Below are 22,252 nucleotides of genomic sequence, written 5' to 3' on the forward strand. Positions count from 1 at the left end.
TCTAATTAGAGTTTTTGTTAGTTGTACTAAACCGATCCTAGGTTGAATTATTTCCAGTCAACTTCTATTGTCAATCTAACTGAACCTGGGTTGAATTGTTTCTAACTAGACTCCCTTTTGGTCTTATTTCTAACGACACTAAGTTGAACCGTTTTTAGTTAACTTTTTTCAAGCTTCAATACACTTAGATTGACTGAAATTGTTTCTAGTTAGGCTTTTTGTAGGTTTCATTGAACCGATCATAGGTTTAATTGTTTCCAGTCAAGTTCTATCGAATTTTATCACATCGAACTTGGATTGAATTGAGTCTAGTTAAACTTCTTTTCAATATCATTAAATCGATTATAAATTGAATTGTTTCCAGTCAACTTCTATTGAGTTTTATTAAACTGAACCTAGGTTAAATTATTTCTAGTTAGGCTTCTTCTCAGAGGTTCTAGATTGAAATATTTTCATTTAACTTTTCTCGTGTTTTACCACAAATTGTTAGTTGTACTAAACCGATCCTAGGTTGAATTATTTCCAGTCAACTTCTATTTTATTAAACTGAACTTAAGTTAAATTGTTTCTAGCTAGGCTTATTCTCAGAGGTTCTAGATTGAATTATTTTCAGTCAACTTTTCTCGTGTTTTACCACACTAAACTTGGGTTAAATTGTTTCTAATTAGAGTTTTTGTTAGTTGTACTAAACCGATCCTAGGTTGAATTATTTCCAGTCAACTTCTATTGTCAATCTAACTGAACCTGGGTTGAATTGTTTCTAACTAGACTCCCTTTTGGTCTTATTTCTAACGACACTAAGTTGAACCGTTTTTAGTTAACTTTTTTCAAGCTTCAATACACTTAGATTGACTGAAATTGTTTCTAGTTAGGCTTTTTGTAGGTTTCATTGAACCGATCATAGGTTTAATTGTTTCCAGTCAAGTTCTATCGAATTTTATCACATCGAACTTGGATTGAATTGAGTCTAGTTAAACTTCTTTTCAATATCATTAAATCGATTATAAATTGAATTGTTTCCAGTCAACTTCTATTGAGTTTTATTAAACTGAACCTAGGTTAAATTATTTCTAGTTAGGCTTCTTCTCAGAGGTTCTAGATTGAAATATTTTCATTTAACTTTTCTCGTGTTTTACCACAAATTGTTAGTTGTACTAAACCGATCCTAGGTTGAATTATTTCCAGTCAACTTCTATTTTATTAAACTGAACTTAAGTTAAATTGTTTCTAGCTAGGCTTATTCTCAGAGGTTCTAGATTGAATTATTTTCAGTCAACTTTTCTCGTGTTTTACCACACTAAACTTGGGTTAAATTGTTTCTAATTAGAGTTTTTGTTAGTTGTACTAAACCGATCCTAGGTTGAATTATTTCCAGTCAACTTCTATTGTCAATCTAACTGAACCTGGGTTGAATTGTTTCTAACTAGACTCCCTTTTGGTCTTATTTCTAACGACACTAAGTTGAACCGTTTTTAGTTAACTTTTTTCAAGCTTCAATACACTTAGATTGACTGAAATTGTTTCTAGTTAGGCTTTTTGTAGGTTTCATTGAACCGATCATAGGTTGAATTGTTTCCAGTCAAGTTCTATCGAATTTTATCACATCGAACTTGGATTGAATTGAGTCTAGTTAAACTTCTTGTCAATATCATTAAATCGATTATAAACTGAATTGTTTCCAGTCAACTTCTATTGAGTTTTATTAAACTGAACCTAGGTTGAATTGTTTCTAGCTAGGCTTCTTCTCAGAGGTTCTAGATTGAAATATTTTCAGTTAACTTTTCTCGTGTTTTATCACACTCAACTTGGATTAAATTGTTTCTAATTAGAGTTTTTGTTAGTTGTACTAAACCGATCCTAGGTTGAATTATTTCCAGTCAACTTCTATTGTCAATCTAACTGAACCTGGGTTGAATTGTTTCTAACTGGACTCCCTTTTGGTCTTATTTCAAACGACACTAAGTTGAACCGTTTTTAGTTAACTTTTTTCAAGCTTCAATACACTGAGATTGACTGAAATTGTTTCTAGTTAGGTTTTTTGTAGGTTTCATTGAACCGATTATAGGTTGAATTGTTTCCAGTCAAGTTCTATCGAATTTTATCACATCGAACTTGGATTGAATTGAGTCTAGTTAAACTTCTTGTCAATATCATTAAATCGATTATACACTGAATTGTTTCCAGTCAACTTCTATTGAGTTTTATTAAACTGAACCTAGGTTGAATTGTTTCTAGCTAGGCTTCTTCTCAGAGGTTCTAGATTGAAATATTTTCAGTTAACTTTTCTCGTGTTTTATCACACTCAACTTGGATTAAATTGTTTCTAATTAGAGTTTTTGTTAGTTGTACTAAACCGATCCTAGGTTGAATTATTTCCAGTCAACTTCTATTGAGTTTTACTCAACTGAACCTGGGTTGAATTGTTTCTATCTAAACTGCCTTTTAGTTTTATTTAAACATACACTAAGTTGAACTGTTTTCAGATAACTTTTTCTAAATTTCAATACACTAAAATTAAGTTAAATTGTTTCTAGTTAGGCCTCTTGTTAGTTGTACTAAACCGATCCTAGGTTGAATTGTTTCCAGTCAACTTCTATTTCTAAATTTTTACTAAACTTAACCTAGTTTAAATTGTTTCTAACTGGGCTTCTTCGAAGTTTTAGTAAACTGATCCTAAGTTAAACTGTTTCCTGTTAAGTTTTATCAACCTGAACCTAGGTTTAGTTGTTCCTAATTAACTTGTAGAAAGTTTCAACAAGTTGTATAAAGAACAATTTGTGTTTTTTTAGTTCAAATTTTTTCTTTTTTGATAATTGCTTTGATGACTTCTTGCAAATACTCATTATTGATTAAATTAACGATTTCATTATTATCTGTAGTGTTTAAGGATGGAAATATTAACATTAACAATATTTGAATTTTATGTTTAGATTTATTGTATTTTTATTTAATATTTGGTAAGATGTATGACATCAAACTTGTATTGCGACTTATACAATAACATAATATTTATTAAGTTAACAATAACTTACTTTATAATGTTTTTAGAATAAATAAATAGTTGGATTTTCGATATGAACAAAAAAAATTTTATAAGTAGGATGTAGACTAGATAAATTGTTTTTTACATTTATAGAATTTTATCAAGTATTATTTTAAACTATTCGATTGTAAAATCCAGTAGAATTTATATCGCATCCCCATTGATGTAATTAGTATATTTTAACCTGAAAGAAAATATAAATAAACAATTAATTATTTGACGAAAACAAAGCTCATTATTGTGATAAGTGATAAAATCGGTTTTTCTTTCTTTGCCATGGTAATTATTCCATAGACAAAATAAAAAACCATCTCATACACATACAGAACCATCATATAGGCCATGGCTGAAGCCTTTAAAAATAATAAAAAGTGAAAAAATAATAGTAGGGTGAAACACAACGAAAAAGATAATATAATTGAAAGAAAAATAATTTTCTGGCGATTTCAGGTGGGGAAATGAAAGGGGGCGAGTTTTTTAAAATAACAACGGTTTATAAATAATTGAGTTAACAAAGTTTTTGGTTTTTAATTTGTATCTTTCACAAAAAAAGGTTTTTTTTAAGAAAAATCACCTTATTTTGTCCCAAACACATTTTAATTTATTTTATTCGAAATATTTATTTTTGGACCTTAATTTAACGTAATATTGAAAAATTCTCACTTTTTTAATAAGTAGGTTTAATAAGTTGTTCGTTGGAATCTCTGATGGTATAAAAAATATTACCATTTTGATAAATAACTAAACATTGATTCAAAAAATTCAGTTGCGAGTTTTTTGCCTTTCCTCAGAACATTTACCAAAAAAGTTTGAGTTCAGCACAAGAATTTTGATACTGAGATGTAACCATTTCAAAATTTATGATTATTTTTAAGGGGATCGGTAGATATATCTCATTCAATATTTTAAACATGGATTGTTACTAGATGTTAATTTGTAAAAATAAATATATATTTTTAGATACTGCGACTTGATTTATTATGTACCTTTACAAATTTAGAATTGTAGTATTTAGATTCATATCTGGTAGTAGAAACAGATAATTGTTGATAAATGTTAGATTAGTTGTAAAATTAAAAAATTTTTTATTTGTAGGGATCGCCAAAAGGAGAGGCGTGGGGATTTTTACTAGATGTGATAGAGATTTTCAAGTTAATTTAGACCAATTCGAATATTTTTGTTAAATAGACGAACTAAGTCTGGAAAAACTTTATTGAGATTAGTTTATTTAATGAAAAATGAATATTTTATGTTTTGATTTCTAAGAAACTTGTTTTATAAAAATCTTTTTCTGATTTATTACTTCAAACGAGAACTCTTAAGAGATTCTGCTATTTTTTCTAATTTTTTCCGTTTCAATTGTTACTTAGTTATTCTATTTTTCCACCAAGATAGTTTGTTTTTGTTTTTTTTTATTATTGATTTTAGCTAGTATGATCTTTATTCGGCAATAAACGTTCAACAAAAAAGTAGTTTTGCTTTCCGATTTGCAACAATATTTCCAATTTCTTTGGTGAATTGTGAAATTTTTATCACTTCTTTGAATAATTCTGATATTTTTCAGAATATTCCACGCAACTGTGGGGAGATTTTAAATTTAACTGAAGCCAACGACAAACATTTCATGTCAATTGAGAACAAATCTGTGATTATAATTATTTCAAACAATTTTTGAAACCTGAAAAAACAAAGGATATTCCATTAAATTTATGTTACTCGAATGAAAATTGAGTTTTTCCCCCAAAATTACCAAAAGTCGAGTAAAGAAAGCGTAAAATTTAGGAATTTCTGAGCAGTAAGACGGATCAAGATGCTACAATTGGTAGAATTGGTAAACAAAATTGCGATGTCTCGAATTATCACAAAATGAAAAATTTATAACATGGAAAATATTGCCGGAAATGAGTTCAATTTCACTACTCGGGAGTTTTTGAGATCGTTGAATACGAATATCATGACAGAAAATATCTACGAAGTTCTTGGTGTCCGGGGTGAGTGGTTCGTACGTCATCTCCTGACTCCTCGTAAAAATTCGTTATGAAACTGGCCAAATTATAAATTCTAGATGTTTCTGAGGTCGCTGAACACGAATATCATGAGAAAAATAGTGTACGACGCTCTCTTTATTGAGGATTGCGGGATAACTTTGAGTTAATCAATGAAGATAGTTAATCTGGCCCATTTGTACTTCTAAATAAACTTTTTGCAAGCTTATTGAGACGACATCGATACCAGGTCGTCATCGTTATGATATTCGTCCTCAGCACACTCGAAAACCCACAGGATGTATATATTTGGCCAATTTTATCACGAATATCCACAGGGCTCCAGTAGACGACGTATAAATCGGCAACTCCGGGCACCAGCTATCCCGCAGTCCATCGACTTCGTGATATTCGTATTTAGCAATCTCGAAAACCATCCAGGATGTATGTACTCCCGCGGGGCTCTGGGAGACGCCGTAGATATCGGCCACATTGGGTACCAGGTACCTCGTAGACCTTTTTTGTCGTGAAATTCGTGTATATCGACCTATATCGACGATAACTAATAAAATTTTCATACACAAACTTTCCTGATGCTGCCTCGAATCGAATGCAGCGTCGCACTGTTCAGAAATACCTAGGTTTTGCCTTTTTTGCTTTATAACTTCAACTCATTACTCAGCTTATTGTAAGTATTGGTGAAAAATAACATAAAATTATAATTAAAAAAAGAAACTTTCCCATCCCATTGGAATGACAGGTGCAACCACATTCTCAAACATCCCCGTGTCATCAGCAATAAAAAAACTCTTCCTAAGGCAGAATGAAGAGATAAAAAGGAAGGGGTGTATCAGGTATCTGAAGAAACTAACGACAGATGTTGATATTTGACATTTTAAATTGTGTCTTATATAGAGGGTTACGTCTTTATACGGCCCGCACATTCCTAAAATATGAAATATGTGATTGACCCGCAGATCGTGGATTCCGAAGTGGAATCCATGAAAAATAGACATTCTTCTATCCAAAATTCAATAGGAATACATATATTATTACATAATCAGAGAGAAAAGACAATTTTATAGTGAATTCTACTACTTCAGTTCCACTATTTCCTTCAAACTGTAACTTTGTAGAAATATACATTATTTAAATGTGAAGTAAGAGTAAAAATATTTTAATAATCGAATCGAATTGAATAACAATGTATAATTATTTTTATATCGAATTCTAAATGTTTCATTTGAATGTAATCGTGAATTTCAGGATTTTTCGTTTGCGAGACTTGTGGAAATTCTTACAAACATTCTAGATCTTTGAGGAAACACGAACGATTCGAATGCCAAAAGGAACCGCAGTTCATTTGCGTTTATTGCCCGTATAAAGCAAAATTGAGAGGAAATTTGAGAAAACACATCATGGTGAAGCACCGCGAAGAATGGACTTCTGGAGCTGCTAAAATTTATGTCCAAAGAACCCAAAAGAAGAAAGTCGATAATTCAAATTGACAATCTTGACAAGTTAACTTGATTTCACTTTTATTATTAGTGAAATTGAATTATCCAACCAAGCAAATGGCAGAATCTGATAATTAGTATTTAATCTAGAATACTGAAAAGATAGAAAGTTCATAGTTACTTGTTTGATATGTTGAAAACAAACTTCACTTATCCTCAACGTTTAATTTTTTCTAACTACCATCATCTTCTTTTGATTCTTCCTATTCGTACCAAGCTCTGAAGATTTCCAATCTACCAATCGTCAGTCTTATGACTTTCTGTCACTGGAATGTAATCTAAATCATATCAAGTGTACTGATATTGAAAGACGTGGTTATAAACACTTCTTCATAGACTGATTTAGACTTTCAATATCTAACATAATGTTGTTGTCTGCTGTTAATTTGTCAGCATATATTTGGCTTTCTGTGGTTAATAGTTCCCAGTACATCAGTTCTGAAATCAACAACCAAATTGCCTTCGTGTTATTGTCCAAATTCTTTGAAGATGTAATAATATGACTAGCTGACATTTTTATCGAGCTAAAATGAAATCTGTTTAGCTTGTAAGGCTGTGAATCTGTCTCAAGCGATTTCTCCAAAAAACCGAATAAAACAAAATACCCTAAAAGCTTTTTTAAATAAAAAATTATTGTTTCATATTGAAACTATTTGTCATAACAAACTTCCTGTTGCTTGGTTGAGATATTATGTGATATAGAATAATTCTAAATAAATGAATATACAGAAATAAGAAGAAAATTATAATAAATTTATTAAATTTCCTTAATTTCTTATTTATTCGACCTTTTGATATATTAATGTATCTAAATGTTCTGTTTTAAAACTAGTTTTTTTTAATAATTTTGTATTTCTTCCTAAAATTATTGAAAAAACTAATTTTGGAACAGAAAAGACTTAAAATCGAGAACATTTAGATGCATTAATAAATTTCTGATTAACTTTTCCTATCCCTTACCTTGGTTTCCAGAACCTCAAATATCCAAAATGTATCGATAAAATTAACTACGTTTAGTATATCGTTCTTAATCACACAATATTTTTTAATTTTTTTCAAACGGTACATTACAAAATAAATAAATTTAAACACCTAAATGACGCGACAAATGCATTTGTTGTCACATTACTGAGTGTGACGTAGAAAGTAAGTAAATAAACAGACTTAATATTATTACACCAGAAATGGTATGCACATCCAATAATATTTTCTATATAGACATTGTCACACAACATTAATAATGTTTTATTGTTTTTTATTATTAATTAAGAATGAAAGATCAAGTTTTAGCACTTGAGGGACATTTTATTTCTACTAAACTTATATTATGGTTTACTATCCCTGTAATGAATGTACAAGGACTATTTGACTGTGGTATCTTCGGATTACACTCTAATATATCCATTAATTTGTGAATTTTCTTTAGCGAGCTTTTAATTAGTATTAAGCGATCGCGGCTGATATCTTTTTCCTATCATAGAAGAAAACTCACACCCGTTTGTTTGAATTATTTACTTAATAAAGCATTTAATTCGAAGCATTTTGGTAAATTATTTTATTGTATTACAATTACAACCAATTAAAAATAACAACAAGGAGTTCCGGTTCGATAAAGTACAAGAGTTTGTATGTAGTGACGGTAACAAGTAAATTAAATAAACCAGCTGGAGTTCTAGGAAACTTATTAAGGTCTAAAGATCTCTCAAGGGTAGTGGGGCTGAGGTATTAAATGGTGATGTTGAGTCATGAATAAGAAAGAGGAAAACAGGCTAATTGCATGGGGGAGATCAGCTATATAGGGCAAAAAACTGCGTCATTCTGAATATTGAATTTTCAAACCCATAAATTCAATGTTTTTACGATAATTAACAAATTTTTAAACCGCCGTAAATCTTAATTAATTATTATATGTAAATTTTATTATTATTATATATTTATTCATAGTTATTATTTGGACTTGACTATAATTTCAGTCCCAGACGATTAATACATAATTATTAGAAACGTCGGAATATATATTAAAGTTAGTCTACTTTGGTGTTTTATTGCCACATTCCCAATAAATGAACGTTCACAATCTAGCTGGCGGAGACTTCGTTTCAATTTATATGTATTAAATCAAGTAACTTCGGGTTTACGTAAAATTTAGCTAACAAGTAATGTACCAGTTTTGCCTCATCCAAAAATAATATTACTGTTAACATTTATAAATAGCTTTAGAATTGAAAAATATATTTAATTAGCGAACAAAAATCAAAATTTGAAACACCTTTCGTCACCAAATGTCGCATTTTTGTACAACTGCCATTAGAAGTGACACCTTATAGTATTTTTTTACGTGGGGTAAAAATATTTTGTCCTCATTGTTAAATTTATAAAAATAATCGTAAATAACTATTTACACAACTATTGAATTATTTCAGTTATGTATTAAGTCAATTGAAAAGTCAGCAATGCAATAAAACTGCAATAACCAAAGTCGAAATAGCGGACAAACAAAAAGATAAATATAAAAAGACCTAATATGACAAAATCTCATTATTTTCGAATAGGCTATTCATTTTCTATTTTCGTCTATTATTGTATATATACAACTGTTTTATGTAAATGTTACTGTGTGCTTCGATAACGTTGTACCATATTTTTACTGAAATAAAATATTTTTTTAGGTTATTTGAGACGTCCGAGAGGTAAAGGTCAATTCGGTTGTATGTGTGGAAAAAATTACTACGAAAGAAAGAATTTGGTACGACACCAAAAGCTTAAATGTATATTTTTTCAACAAGAAGAATTCATAGCGGTGACAACTCCAGATGTTACTTATTATTAGAAAATATTTTATATATATATATTGTTTTACATAGTTTTTTTATATATAAATTTAAATGGTTATTTGTTCTAAATTGGAATTGGGGCGTTAGGATACATATTATATTTGTTATAATATTTCTATTGTTGAGAAAAATACGTTTTATACCACGATACACATAGACGCAGGCACGCGCGATCTCTCTCGCACAAAGTGACGTCACATTGGAACCAAAATGTATGCTGTATACACTGTTTTAAAGCTATGACACCTCGGATTATATGGAACTACCCTTTTCGAAATGGAATAAATTGAAACCGTTGTTGTTTATAATTCTACAAATGAATCAACAACAACATAAAATAAGTATAATTATTGGAAAAAAATAGGAATTGACGTAATAGAAAATACAATCTCTAAAAGAAAATAATAGCTGCTAAACACAAAAAAGTATCACAAAAATCCAGTAAACACTTACACCTTCAACCTAATCTTAATGTACAAGAAAACATTCTGATTCCAGCGTGACGTCATGCGCGAGTCGTCTCAAATTTGAGCTGACAATTCAGCATACCAGTGTATGTGTATTGTGTTTTATACAAAATAGGTATTCATAGAAAAAGTATCTATAATCCTCGACAAAATCATGGATTTATTTTTGTATAGCGAAAGTATTAATAGATCAAAATAAATTTAATGTTTGGGACTACTTCATTAAAGAACTTAGTTTAAAGGCAAGGTGAGGTTAGTGTAAAGTTAAAGCCAAGTTTGTCGGTTTGTTAACTTTGTTCCGAGGCTGTTATTTTCAAAAAACAATTGTTTATCTGACAAACTATAAATTCTTTAAACATGTTTTGTTGTTATTGAATTTTAGTTCAGTTAGGTTCAGCTGTAAAATCAAAAATAACAAAGATATGGAAAAAATCGACGAAGTGAGTTTTTGAATTTCTAATAGCACTAGCATCTGCAGTTTTTTTGTCATAAATATGGTTTTTTTTCTGTTTTGTTTGATGTGATTTGATAAATATTCAGATTCATTAAAAAACAGAATTGGAAGCAGATTTCTTCATCTCCAATTATAAACTTTTTTTCATGCGTGTCCTCTAATAAATACAAATTAAACACAAAAAAATGAACTCTCAGTAAATACATTTTCTTGAAAAACTTTTGACGCTATTTCATGCGTCTATCTCTTATTTCTACGCTTACTTGAACTTAGTTTTCACTTTCTTCTTTCCATTCCCGATTTTTAGTGACCATTCTTTTTAATTTCTTCCTAAACTGTAGTATAAATTATATTAGTGCCTAGAATACAATTAGAAACAATCCTAAAGGGCTTGAGTTTAAATTTTTTGTTTACAGTTGTAACAATTTTTAGTACATACAGTGAGAACCAAAACGTTGACAATGTTTTATATAATTAGTGATAGTCCGTCAGTTGACGTGTTAAACTTTGAATGAAATATTATTCTCGCTATGCAAAAGTTGATTCATTCTAGATGGTTTTGCCGATGATATTTTCATTAGAATATTTTTTTGATCCTATTATTTTTCAATTGATTGGCCTAATAATCGTGAAGTGCCTTATTGGGTTGAAAGATATTCTAAAATTGTTAAGTATTTTAAGAAGAGTTTACGATACATATCGTTTAATATTTTTCTAAAAAATTTGTTAGACGTTAAAATTCATAATAAATTTTATTTACCATGGGGAATTTTCATTTTTCTCTTGTTCGTTCAAACTGAATTTTATCGTGAAAGAAATAGAAAATAATGTAATTTTCTTGAACAATACAATTTCCATACTTAAAGATTTTTCTCTAACAATGAAAATAAATAGCATGGATAAAGAAACAAACAGATATTGAAGAAAAATAATAGTGTCAGATTTTCAAAAATTTTTCGATGGAAGAAGACAGTAATGATAAAGATGATAAAAGTGATAATGGTACAATATTAGAATGTGAAGAAAATTCGACAGAAGTGGAATATAATGACATAGTCAACAAATCCAAACAACAAATCAAATAAGACGAAATGGTGAATGGAAAATCATGGGAAGAGTATGGAATTCAGAAACAATAACGAAAGAGTAGTAGTTTCCTCAATACAGTGTAGAAAAAATACTAAAATCAAATATAAACGAGAGACTAAGAGATTTAATGGAACCATAGATATGGAAGGAAATGTTGTGTGCAAATTCTATTGATCGACTTCAAATTAGGAATCGATAGTCTGAAGAAGAGGACAATTATAAAGAAGACAGAAAAATGGAATTACCCCAGACGTTAATACCATTATTGAAAATAGAAGGGTAATGACAAAAGAAGGAATTTTAAATAAATTCAACGGTATTGCTCAACACTGCAGTTAATGTCATAATAATAAAATAAAAAACCGAGGATACAATAAACACAATTAAATCAAGGTGGGTGGTGATCATGCTTAGATCACGCATCTATTCTTGTTTGTTGGATAGGTTTAGTGTAGATATGTAAAGTCTAAGACTACGTGTAGAACAAATAGTAATGGAGGACACACAGGAAAAAAAAAGAGCTTAATTTGAACTGCTACAATTCTTACGCTATTCATTAACAGATATTTGCCATTATTTCTAACCATTTTATCTTTTTTCTGATGGTATGAATTAATTCTCCCGTGGTTCTTATCCCTCACCAATTTTTGATATTGTGGAACCACGACATCCTCTTCCTGTCCATTCCTCTTCTTTCTTCTATCTTTCCTTTTATCAAATATTGAAGTAAATGGTACCTTTCTTTCCGTATCACATGTTTTATCGTGTCCAACAATTCCCGTTGTCTTAAGTTATAAATATCATTCATATTTTATTGCTTTTACTGAATTTATTAAAAAACTGATATAATGATATAAAATACGACAACGCTGTTTTAGTTAGCGTGAGGTTATTTTGCTTTCCAACATTTTGTTTTAGCTGCTTTTACTTTTAATCTAATATCTATTGTACTTACAATTTTCTAGCATTTGAATTGAATGGAAAATAATAAAATCTACTTATAATTATAATTATTTTATTATATAGAATAATAATATATTGTTGTTTTTAGGAATAAATCAAGATGATTTGTTGAAGCTGATAAAATCTGTCCCATTTCCCACCATTAGTATGAACAGAGTTTTCAAAGAAAAACGTAAACGACAACCTCCGAAGAGAATAATTGAAGATATGGATAACATCAAGCAAGAAATAAAGAATATTTTACCTAGTCAAAAGGAGAAACCAATTAAGAAATCACTGCAAAAATCTCAAGATGAAAATCGATCTATACCAAAGAAAAAATCTATTCCTTATTACGTGGCATACCATCAAAATAAACTTGGACAAACTTTAAAGACTCTAAGATGCAAGAAATGTAGTGGATTCATTTCAAGAGGTCAGACAGAATGTAAAATGTGTAGTCGCTATAAAACTAGAAAACCGAAGCTTCTAGAAATCGAATCTAATAGAAGATTAACTTTAAAAACGAAAAAAACAGATTTTGCTAACAACGTATCGAACAAGAAGCCACGTACCAAATATATTCCTAAAAAATTGGATATCCCTAAATTAGAGTCAGAAAAAACTACTAAAAAAACTATAACAAGATCTGAATACGACGATAATCCTCCCAAGCTACTACCTTTCAATTCAAAACCTGAAAATAATGATGAAGAAGAAGAAGAAGATCAGAAAGTAATAATCCCATTAACAATAGTTAATGCAAAAATAAAACCGAACAACCTCCAAAGCACATCGCAGAAAGCAAAAAATAAAATAACCAAGAAAAAAACCAATAAAAGAAAGCGAATTTGTGAGTGTATAGTAAAAGAAGGAAAAATTCTTATCTGCAAACACTGCGCAGTTCAAACGAAGAGAAAATACAGATCTTATGAACCTTCAGAATTATTAGTTGAGCTCGAAAATAACGACGATGATATTCCCGAATATAATAATGAGGATATAAACATCGATAACGTTCAAAATGTAATCGAAATTAACGCGCATGATTCCGAATTGGATTTAAACGTTGGTTCGATGGAAAACGTTATCGAAAAATTTGAGAATGTCAGTGAAATCGATGATGATTTTGTTGAAGAAGATACCAATTGTGCTGATCACACTTATGCCATCTCTAATTGAATATAAATACTGTTTTTACCGAGAATTAAATAAGAATTAAAATTGATTTTCCTTTTTCAGAATAGTTTGTTAATTTTTGTTTCCAACCAGAGAAACAATTTCCAATAGATTTTCATTCAAAACTCCCATTCAATTCTCAAAATGTGTTTTTTATTGTATATTATAAGTGTTTTTTTAAATATTGTGAATTTTACTTTTGTTTTTATACGTCGTTCTTTCAATTAAAATAAAGTTGAAAAAAAAAAACGACTGTTCATTATTTCTATTTTGGAAAAACCAACGGAAATGGAAATGAAAACTGGTTCACCTTTGTGTTATGATAAAGATATTGAAAATACTTTTTACATAGAATGTGTAGGACTCAGGGAGGTGCCTTACCAACTAAAGCCACACCTCTTTCTGCTTTCACCTTCCTGAACCTTTGGGACCACGTAAGCGTTATTTCAAAAGGTTGTTTGGTACTAGTGGCTTCTCAGGTATTTATCTTTATTGGAAGTCTCTTTATCCCATGAATTTTTTTATTCTTGGTGGCAAATATAGTCCTATTTCTGACAGAAGACAGTAGGATCGATACAATCCTTTCAGCAGAAACACGAATAAACATGCATAATATCTAATATTCTCGTAGTTGTCAAATGTCCCAATTGTACATATTACGTTTCTGTTCCCAACCAAATCAAGATCTGAGGAAAACGTTTACTGTTAATCACTTTATAAACATGTGAATAGCCAGATGAACTGTTTATGATATCTATCGGCGTGTTAAGACGGGTTTTTCGATTGAAATAAAGTCAAAATTAAGCAGAATACTAGAAAAAATGCTAAAAAATAAAAGCTTTGTGTAAAGCGACATATATTATGAGTATTTGGAGCTCTCTTAGTGGAATTTTAAACCAATGTGTACTAATTCTAATATATTTCTAAGCTTTCGAATACCTATGTTTTCATAATCAGGGAAAGTACAATTTGAAAATATCTATGGAAGTATGATAATAATAAAAGTTATTTATATTAATTAGTTGAGAATTGCGATATTTGAAATTTCGTTGATTCTGTTAAGAATCATTAAATTCCTCGATTCCAAAAATCGTTTCTGCAATTTACCAGGGTAAATTTTGATTACATTCGATATACTGAGTTAACCAAGAACTTGACAACTTTTTTTCAAAATAAAATGAAAACCATTTGAGATATTTCAAAAACTTTATTATCGGGTTGAAGTACATTCAAAACATTTATGAATGGAACTAGACTTTGCTCATATGGCCACCGCGGGCACGTTTGCAGCGGTTGATTCGTTGGACCCAATTTTCCATGACTCGACCACAAATTTCGGATGCTATTTCGCGTTCAATTCTTGCTTTGAGCTCTTCCAACGTCGTCGGCTTATTAGCATAGACCAATGACTTGACGGAGCCCCAAAGAAAAAAATCTAGAGGCGTTAAATCGCACGATCGAGGCGACAAATCGACTGGTCATTTCTTGAGATAACACGCTCATCAAACTTGTTCTTCAATAAATCGATTGAAACGTGTGCTGTTTGGCTTGTGGCGTCGTCCTGTTAAAACCACATGCTGTCCAAGTCAATATATTACAAAGCCGAGCCAAAAATAATTGATAATCATAACGATTACCATTCACAGTAATGTGGTGATCTTTAGCGTCGGCAAAAAAATATGGCCTATGACGCGCCAAATAGTTATCTTTTGTGAATGAAGTGGTTTCTCATTAAGCACATGTGGATTTTCACCCGCCCAATACCGCATATTTTGTTTATTGACACATTGAGCCAGAAATGAGCTTCGTCACTGAAGATGATTTTGCGATGAAATTGATCATCTTGGCGCATCTATTCCAGGGCCCAATCGGAGAACGTAAGTCGCTTCGAAGATCCGAAGATCCTTGGTCTTGGCGATGCCCAACTCTTGAGAAAGCCGTGGACGTTTCAACGGCAGCGATATTTATGACACTTCGACCAAGCCGTAATCTCACTAGCACGGCAACATCACACAACGAATATGTAGACTTAACCTTTTTCACTAAACTTGTTACTAGGTCGAGAATTACCACCGAAAATCGTGGTTAACGCTTTTAAAGTAGAGGCCAACGACTCCGAATTTCTTGTGTGTACTTCACCATGATGAAAAGGTTATGTCTACTGAATAAACTGACAGTGACAGGTGACAGTTGGAAAACTCTTTACTATTTGACAGTGAAGCAGCCCTATAAGTGCCTGAGTGTGGAATATCTAGGAATATCGAATGTCACGCAAGGTTCTGCTCATTCTGAAGTGACAATAAATTGGTAGATCAGTTAGCGACAGAGGAAAGGATAATCCTCTTCACTTAACCAGAGCCATTATATGGTTTCGCAACCAATCACCAAGCGATGTATTTTTGATAAAAAATATACTTTGTCATGATCCATATTTTAGCAAAAAATTTCATTTCAGTGCATTTTAAATATACTAATGGTGTAATTTCTATTAATTTGTGTTTGTTTTCAGGCTTCCAATGCCCCAATTGCGAAAAAAATTACCAACATCGCACCTCATTAAATTCCCATATTAAATACGAATGCGGTCAAGAACCGAGGTTCAAATGCATTTATTGCGATCACAAAACCAAACGAAAACATCACCTTATAAGTCACTATAGTTTAATACATAGAAATGAACAAACACCTGATGATATTAAAACCAAAAAATATTATGTTTATCCCAAAAACAATCGATAATATTTTTTTAAATCCTCGTGGTTTTGTAAATTATCATATTTTTTTGAAATAACTTGCAATTTTTAAAAATATATTTATTAGATTTTCATATATTGTATGTATTTTGTAGCTATTTACTTTTGTGAGGTATGTAACAGAAGATATAGTCGAAAGAAGGGTCTGATACAACATTTGAGATACGAATGCGGGAAAGTGGCTACGTACCTATGCAATTTTCCGGGTTGTGGCTATAGGGCGAAACGATTATGGACGTTGAATCAACACATAAAAATTAAGAATCACAGCAATCAAAGCAATATTTATATTTAAGATAAAATATATACAAATATCTGGTTGTTAATTGTATTTGTAATATAGATCGAAATTCAATTCATCTACGTTTCTGTTAACCACCTAGAATGTATTTATTTTAACCGTTACTGAAACCGTTAATCTTTCAATTTTGTTTTATTTATTATTTTCGGTTATAGGTAAATTCAAATGTACAGTCTGCGGGAAAAATTATCAACAAAAATCCACTCTATACAGGCATATTAGGTACGAATGTTGTAAAGAAAATCAATTCAAATGTCCTTATTGTCCAATAACTACAAGGCAAAAATATGATGTGAAGATACACGTCTTCAAAAAACATTATCAGTATAGTGCCGAATTCGACATGTTGTATTATAATGATATGTAGTTGATTTAATATATTATAATGCGTAAAATTGTTTATTCATTTCGTCTCTATGAACATGTGGAATGTTTCTTACAAAAATAGTGTTTAAATAAATGAAAAATGACATTAAATTGGGTCCACATCTTTAGTCAAATTAATCACTCATTTTGGATATTACTCAAGTTTTGAGATAGACAAACAAAAATAAATATTCATAATTAAATACGGTTTTATTGTAAAATATTCTTCATTAAGATCAATACATTTTTTTATGTCGAAGCATTTTTTCTATTCCGATTGAGAAACCTCCAAAACACATGATTCGAACGCATTAACCGCTTCTTTAGGGCCCTTTCACACCAAACGAATCCGAATCAATCAGAATCACTCCGAATCAACTTGAATCTGATTGACCAAGATTCGGCTTCGAGCGCTCCGTTTAAATGTGAAGGGACTCTTTTCCCGCCTTCAAACCGGACGAATCTGGTTCAATCAGGTTTGATTCGAGGTCGCACTTGATTCAACCTGTCAGATTCCTCGTCCGATCAGTCTTGAATCAACAACCATACGAGATGGACGTGGAGTTATTAATTTTAAAAGTTAAAGAAAAACAGCAACAGAAATCTGTGATGTATCCACACTTTTCTTGTTTTCTGTTTCCGCCGTTGCCTCCTACGAAACACTATTGCATTTAAAACAACTGCGTCCATGATGATAGCTCAAAAGCAACTAAAAGAAGGAAAACAAAAAGGATTTTTATAGATTCAGGTTGATTCAGCTGGTGTGAAAGAGATGACGAATCAGATTCAACTTGATTCGGAGTGATCCAGATTGATTCGGATTCGTTTGGTGTGAAAGGGGCCTTAGTTGTACAAACTGACCTCGCAATTTATTTTTGAAATCATTGAATACCAAACAAGGACTGTCCAATTCGATGTTTTGGCGTTTTGGATTGATGTGTGAGAGCTCGCATAGTTATGGTGGATAATTATTCGTCTTTTTCCGTTGGTTACCCTGTTTTTTTCGAACACTCCTGCTAACCAAATTCAACGTAGCGATATGTCGTAAAAAACAGCTTTGAAGTGCTTCGTGCGCGAACAACTTTTATTGCATTTGGTTCGTCTTGAAATACCCATACAGTCGATTGTTGTTTAGATCAAGTTTTAGCATTTCTCTGCACCAATGGTTACGAGCTTTTTTTGAACGATTGTCCTTCTTCTTAAAGTGTCATTTTCGGACGAATGTTGGCAACTATCATGATTATTTTTAATCTCTGGACGTATTCGTTCGGGCTTTTATGGTAGTCAATAATTCTCTTTGTGTCTCAAAGGATTCCAGTTTTTTTCATTACTGCTTTGTTTGAAGTAGCGGTATCCGACGCGAATAAATATTTTTGTTATCCAAATGTTTCCTTTTCTGCTTTTTCAATTTATCTCTTGACTTTTGTTTGCTTCTTTATATTCTTATATATATCATGCTAAATTCAATTTTCACAAAATTCTCGTTTGGAGGAATCAATGAAGTTAAAAAAAACTAGTGTTTCAAACATTTGAATTCTCACTTCAATTTCATAATTTTTTTGGTTCGGTTTTTCATCAAATCATTTTTTATAATAATCTAAATATTGTTAGCTATAAAATGATTTTTTGAAAAGTAAAATGTATCTCTGTTTATTCTTATTGAAATTTGTTGTAACTTTCAGGAAGACGATTTGAATGTCCTCATTGCTCGTCGACGTACAAATACAAGAAACATCTAAATAGCCATCTACGATTTAAATGCGGCAAAGAACCTAGTATCAAATGTCTTATATGTTCAAAAAAATTCCACCGTCCCTATGAATACAATTTTCATTTCAAAACCAAACACAGCGAAGAGTTACAAGGACAGCAAGACTTAAAAGGATATTATGATAATCCTTTTTGGTAAATTTATTCACATTCAGATGGAATATTTACGTTGTAGAGTGAATCAACTTGTTTAAATTAATTTGACGCCCGTTACGATTCTTTGAAGGACAGTTGGGGTGGGTTATTACTGAAATTCAATACACGCAAAATTTATGAAATTACGAATGCTTTTTTCTGTTTCTATTACGAGATGTGACAAGTCAAAAACAAAAAAAAATCATCACAATAACTATAACCAGTTGTTGGTTGTTAGTCGGGTTTTCTTTGGTTCTCATAATTCCAGATTTTTCATCCCTTACGCGTCGGTAGGTGGACAGACAAACGACGAATTTATCTCATATATTAAAAAAATTGATGATTTCCATTCCGGGTCCGTTCAGGCGTTCTACCCAACCGATTTGCACAGATCAGCCATCAACCATCGGATTTCATCTAATTTTCACCATTCTCAAGTTATACTCAAATGCGATTTCCCCCTGTACATCACTTATGGGAGTTTTTCACATACACACGCTCTATCCTCAAAATCTCAGGTTCTATTCAAGATAGAGACTTCGTTTTGGTTAAAGAATACTCACTGAAACACACTCTTTCTTTTGAGTTTTTGAACACTTAAATCGGTTGAGTTGGAGAGGAGCTTGGCGCGGACATTCAATGTGGAGTTATGGATTTTTGTGGGTTTTTGGCAATTTTTCTAAATTCAAAGATCTACATCTCAGGTTCTAATATAGCTACAGAGTTCGTTTTGGTTTAAGAACACTCAGTGAAACACCTTCTTTCTTTTGAGTTTTTGAACACTTAAATCGGTTGAGTTGGAGAGGAGCTAGGCGCGGACATTCAATGTGGAGTTATGGATTTTTGTAGGTTTTTGGCAATTTTTCTATATTCAAAGATCTATATCTCAGGTTCTAATATAGATACAGAGCTCGTTTTGGTTTTAGATCACTCGCTGAAATACCTTCTTTCTTTTAAGTTTTTGATTACTTAAATCGGTTGAGTTGGAGAGGAGCTTGGCGCGGACATTCAATGTGGAGTTATGGTTTTTTGTAGGTTTTTGGCAATTTTTCTACATTCATAGATCTATATCTCAGGTTCTATTCAAGATAGAGACTTCGTTTTGGTTTAAGAACACTCGCTGAAACACTTTCTTTCTTTTGAGTTTTTGAACACTTAAATCGGTTGAGTTGGAGAGGAGCTAGGCGCGGACATTCAATGTGGAGTTATGGTTTTTTGTAGGTTTTTGGCAATTTTTCTACATTCATAGATCTATATCTCAGGTTCTATTCAAGATAGAGACTTCGTTTTGGTTTAAGAACACTCGCTGAAACACTTTCTTTCTTTTGAGTTTTTGAACACTTAAATCGGTTGAGTTGGAGAGGAGCTAGGCGCGGACATTCAATGTGGAGTTATGGTTTTTTGTAGGTTTTTGGCAATTTTTCTACATTCATAGATCTATATCTCAGGTTCTATTCAAGATAGAGACTTCGTTTTGGTTTAAGAACACTCGCTGAAACACTTTCTTTCTTTTGAGTTTTTGAACACTTAAATCGGTTGAGTTGGAGAGGAGCTAGGCGCGGACATTCAATGTGGAGTTATGGTTTTTTGTAGGTTTTTGGCAATTTTTCTACATTCAAAGATCTATATCTCAGGTTCTAATATAGATACAGAGCTCGTTTTGGTTTTAGATCACTCGCCAAAATATCTTCTTTCTCTTGAGGTGTTGAACACTTGAATCGGTTGAGCTGGAGAGGAGCTAGGCGCGGACATTCAATGTGGAGTTATGGATTTTTGTAGGTTTTTGGCAATTTTTCTACATTCAAAGATCTATATCTCAGGTTCTAATATAGATACAGAGCTCGTTTTGGTTTTAGATCACTCGCCAAAATATCTTCTTTCTCTTGAGGTGTTGAACACTTGAATCGGTTGAGCTGGAGAGGAGCTAGGCGCGGACATTCAATGTGGAGTTATGGTTTTTTGTAGGTTTTTGGCAATTTTTCTACATTCAAAGATCTATATCTCAGGTTCTAATATAGATACAGAGCTCGTTTTGGTTTTAGATCACTCGCCAAAATATCTTCTTTCTCTTGAGGTGTTGAACACTTGAATCGGTTGAGCTGGAGAGGAGCTAGGCGCGGACATTCAATGTGGAGTTATGGATTTTTGTAGGTTTTTGGCAATTTTTCTACATTCAAAGATCTATATCTCAGGTTTTAATATAGATACAGAGCTCGTTTTGGTTTTAGATCACTCGCTGAAATACCTTCTTTCTTTTAAGTTTTTGAACACTTAAATCGGTTGAGTTGGAGAGGAGCTAGGCGGGGACATTCAATGTGGAGTTATGGATTTTTGTAGGTTTTTGGCAATTTTTCTAAAGTTCCAATTTTCATATTTGAATGAAGAATATTGAATGCTATCGTCTATAAGTCGATCTTTCACCCCGAAATCAGGGACCTTTTTAACATTTCCGTGTGTGGTTGCATGTTGCAGATTTCGACTAAGTCTGTGAATCAGCGCTACGATCAAGTTTTAAATGTGAATAGGTAATGTTAAATAACTCTGTGGAATTTACAATTTGTTTATTATTTGTAGACACATTTTGACATGTAGGAGATATTTTCATGAATATATCTCCTTTCTGAAGCAATACTAAACCTAGTCAAAAGTTTTATCGGTTTGGAACCTTTTTGACAGTGCATTTCACCCCGCGAGCTCATTTGGATTTGATTCAATCCTTACACAAAAGCGCTGTGTTTCCCAGAAACTTATTTTGCAATCTTTATAATTTCTAAATAAGATTGACAAGCAGAGAATTGAATGCGATATGTCCAAATGGACTTTAGAATTTCCTACCAATTACCCAGTAAATCTTTTGGAGTTTAAGTTCCAGTTGCTTTTTTATCTAAATGTTTGTCCAGGTATTTTTTCGATATGATTGGTGGCCCTTTGTATCTTTTCACTATAAATATAATATGTTCGCTTCCCTAGGGTACTTTTGACTTAATTTCTTGTATATCAGTATATTTTGAATCATGTTCTACTAGAAATAATCGTTATTTCAGTTTATTTTTGAATCATTTCTCTATATTAAAACAAACCACTATTTTTGCTCCTATATTCACTATATTTTTGTCATACCTCGTACATCTAAGAAAAATTTCGTTGGTTTTTTATTCATAATTACTTTATTTTATACTGTAAACTATTTATATTTGTAATTTAATCAATTTTATGTAGTTTTTGTTTATTGACGTAACAATAAATAATTTTTGTTTGTGTATATTTTCAAAATGTTGTACATATTTTGAGATACCACAATACTACAGGAATTAGATCTGGCAACGCATATGAATATTGCAAACATAAAAATGAATGTGCCTCAAAGACCTGCTCTTAACAATTGTTGGAAATCATACCAGAGCTTTTTGAATTTTG

At 31.4% G+C, this 22,252-nt stretch overlaps 1 protein-coding gene across 7 annotated transcripts in view; it reads left to right on the plus strand.

Moving 5' to 3' along the window:
* Window positions 1–22,252, plus strand: part of LOC130452902 (longitudinals lacking protein, isoforms A/B/D/L-like) — a 625,711-nt gene that overhangs the window by 220,668 nt on the left and 382,791 nt on the right. The window contains exon 5 of one of the 7 annotated variants that reach the window (XM_056792408.1): window positions 12,441–13,759. The exons of the other annotated variants lie outside the window; for them this stretch is intronic. Coding sequence (XP_056648386.1) covers window positions 12,441–13,513 — 1,073 coding nt within the window. The 3' untranslated portion in view covers window positions 13,514–13,759. Of the gene's footprint in view, window positions 1–12,440; window positions 13,760–22,252 lie in introns of those variants that run through there. 7 annotated transcript variants of the gene reach the window in all.

This window comes from Diorhabda sublineata, chromosome 2, assembly GCF_026230105.1.
Source record: "Diorhabda sublineata isolate icDioSubl1.1 chromosome 2, icDioSubl1.1, whole genome shotgun sequence".
In the NCBI taxonomy this organism is placed as follows: domain Eukaryota; kingdom Metazoa; phylum Arthropoda; class Insecta; order Coleoptera; family Chrysomelidae; genus Diorhabda; species Diorhabda sublineata.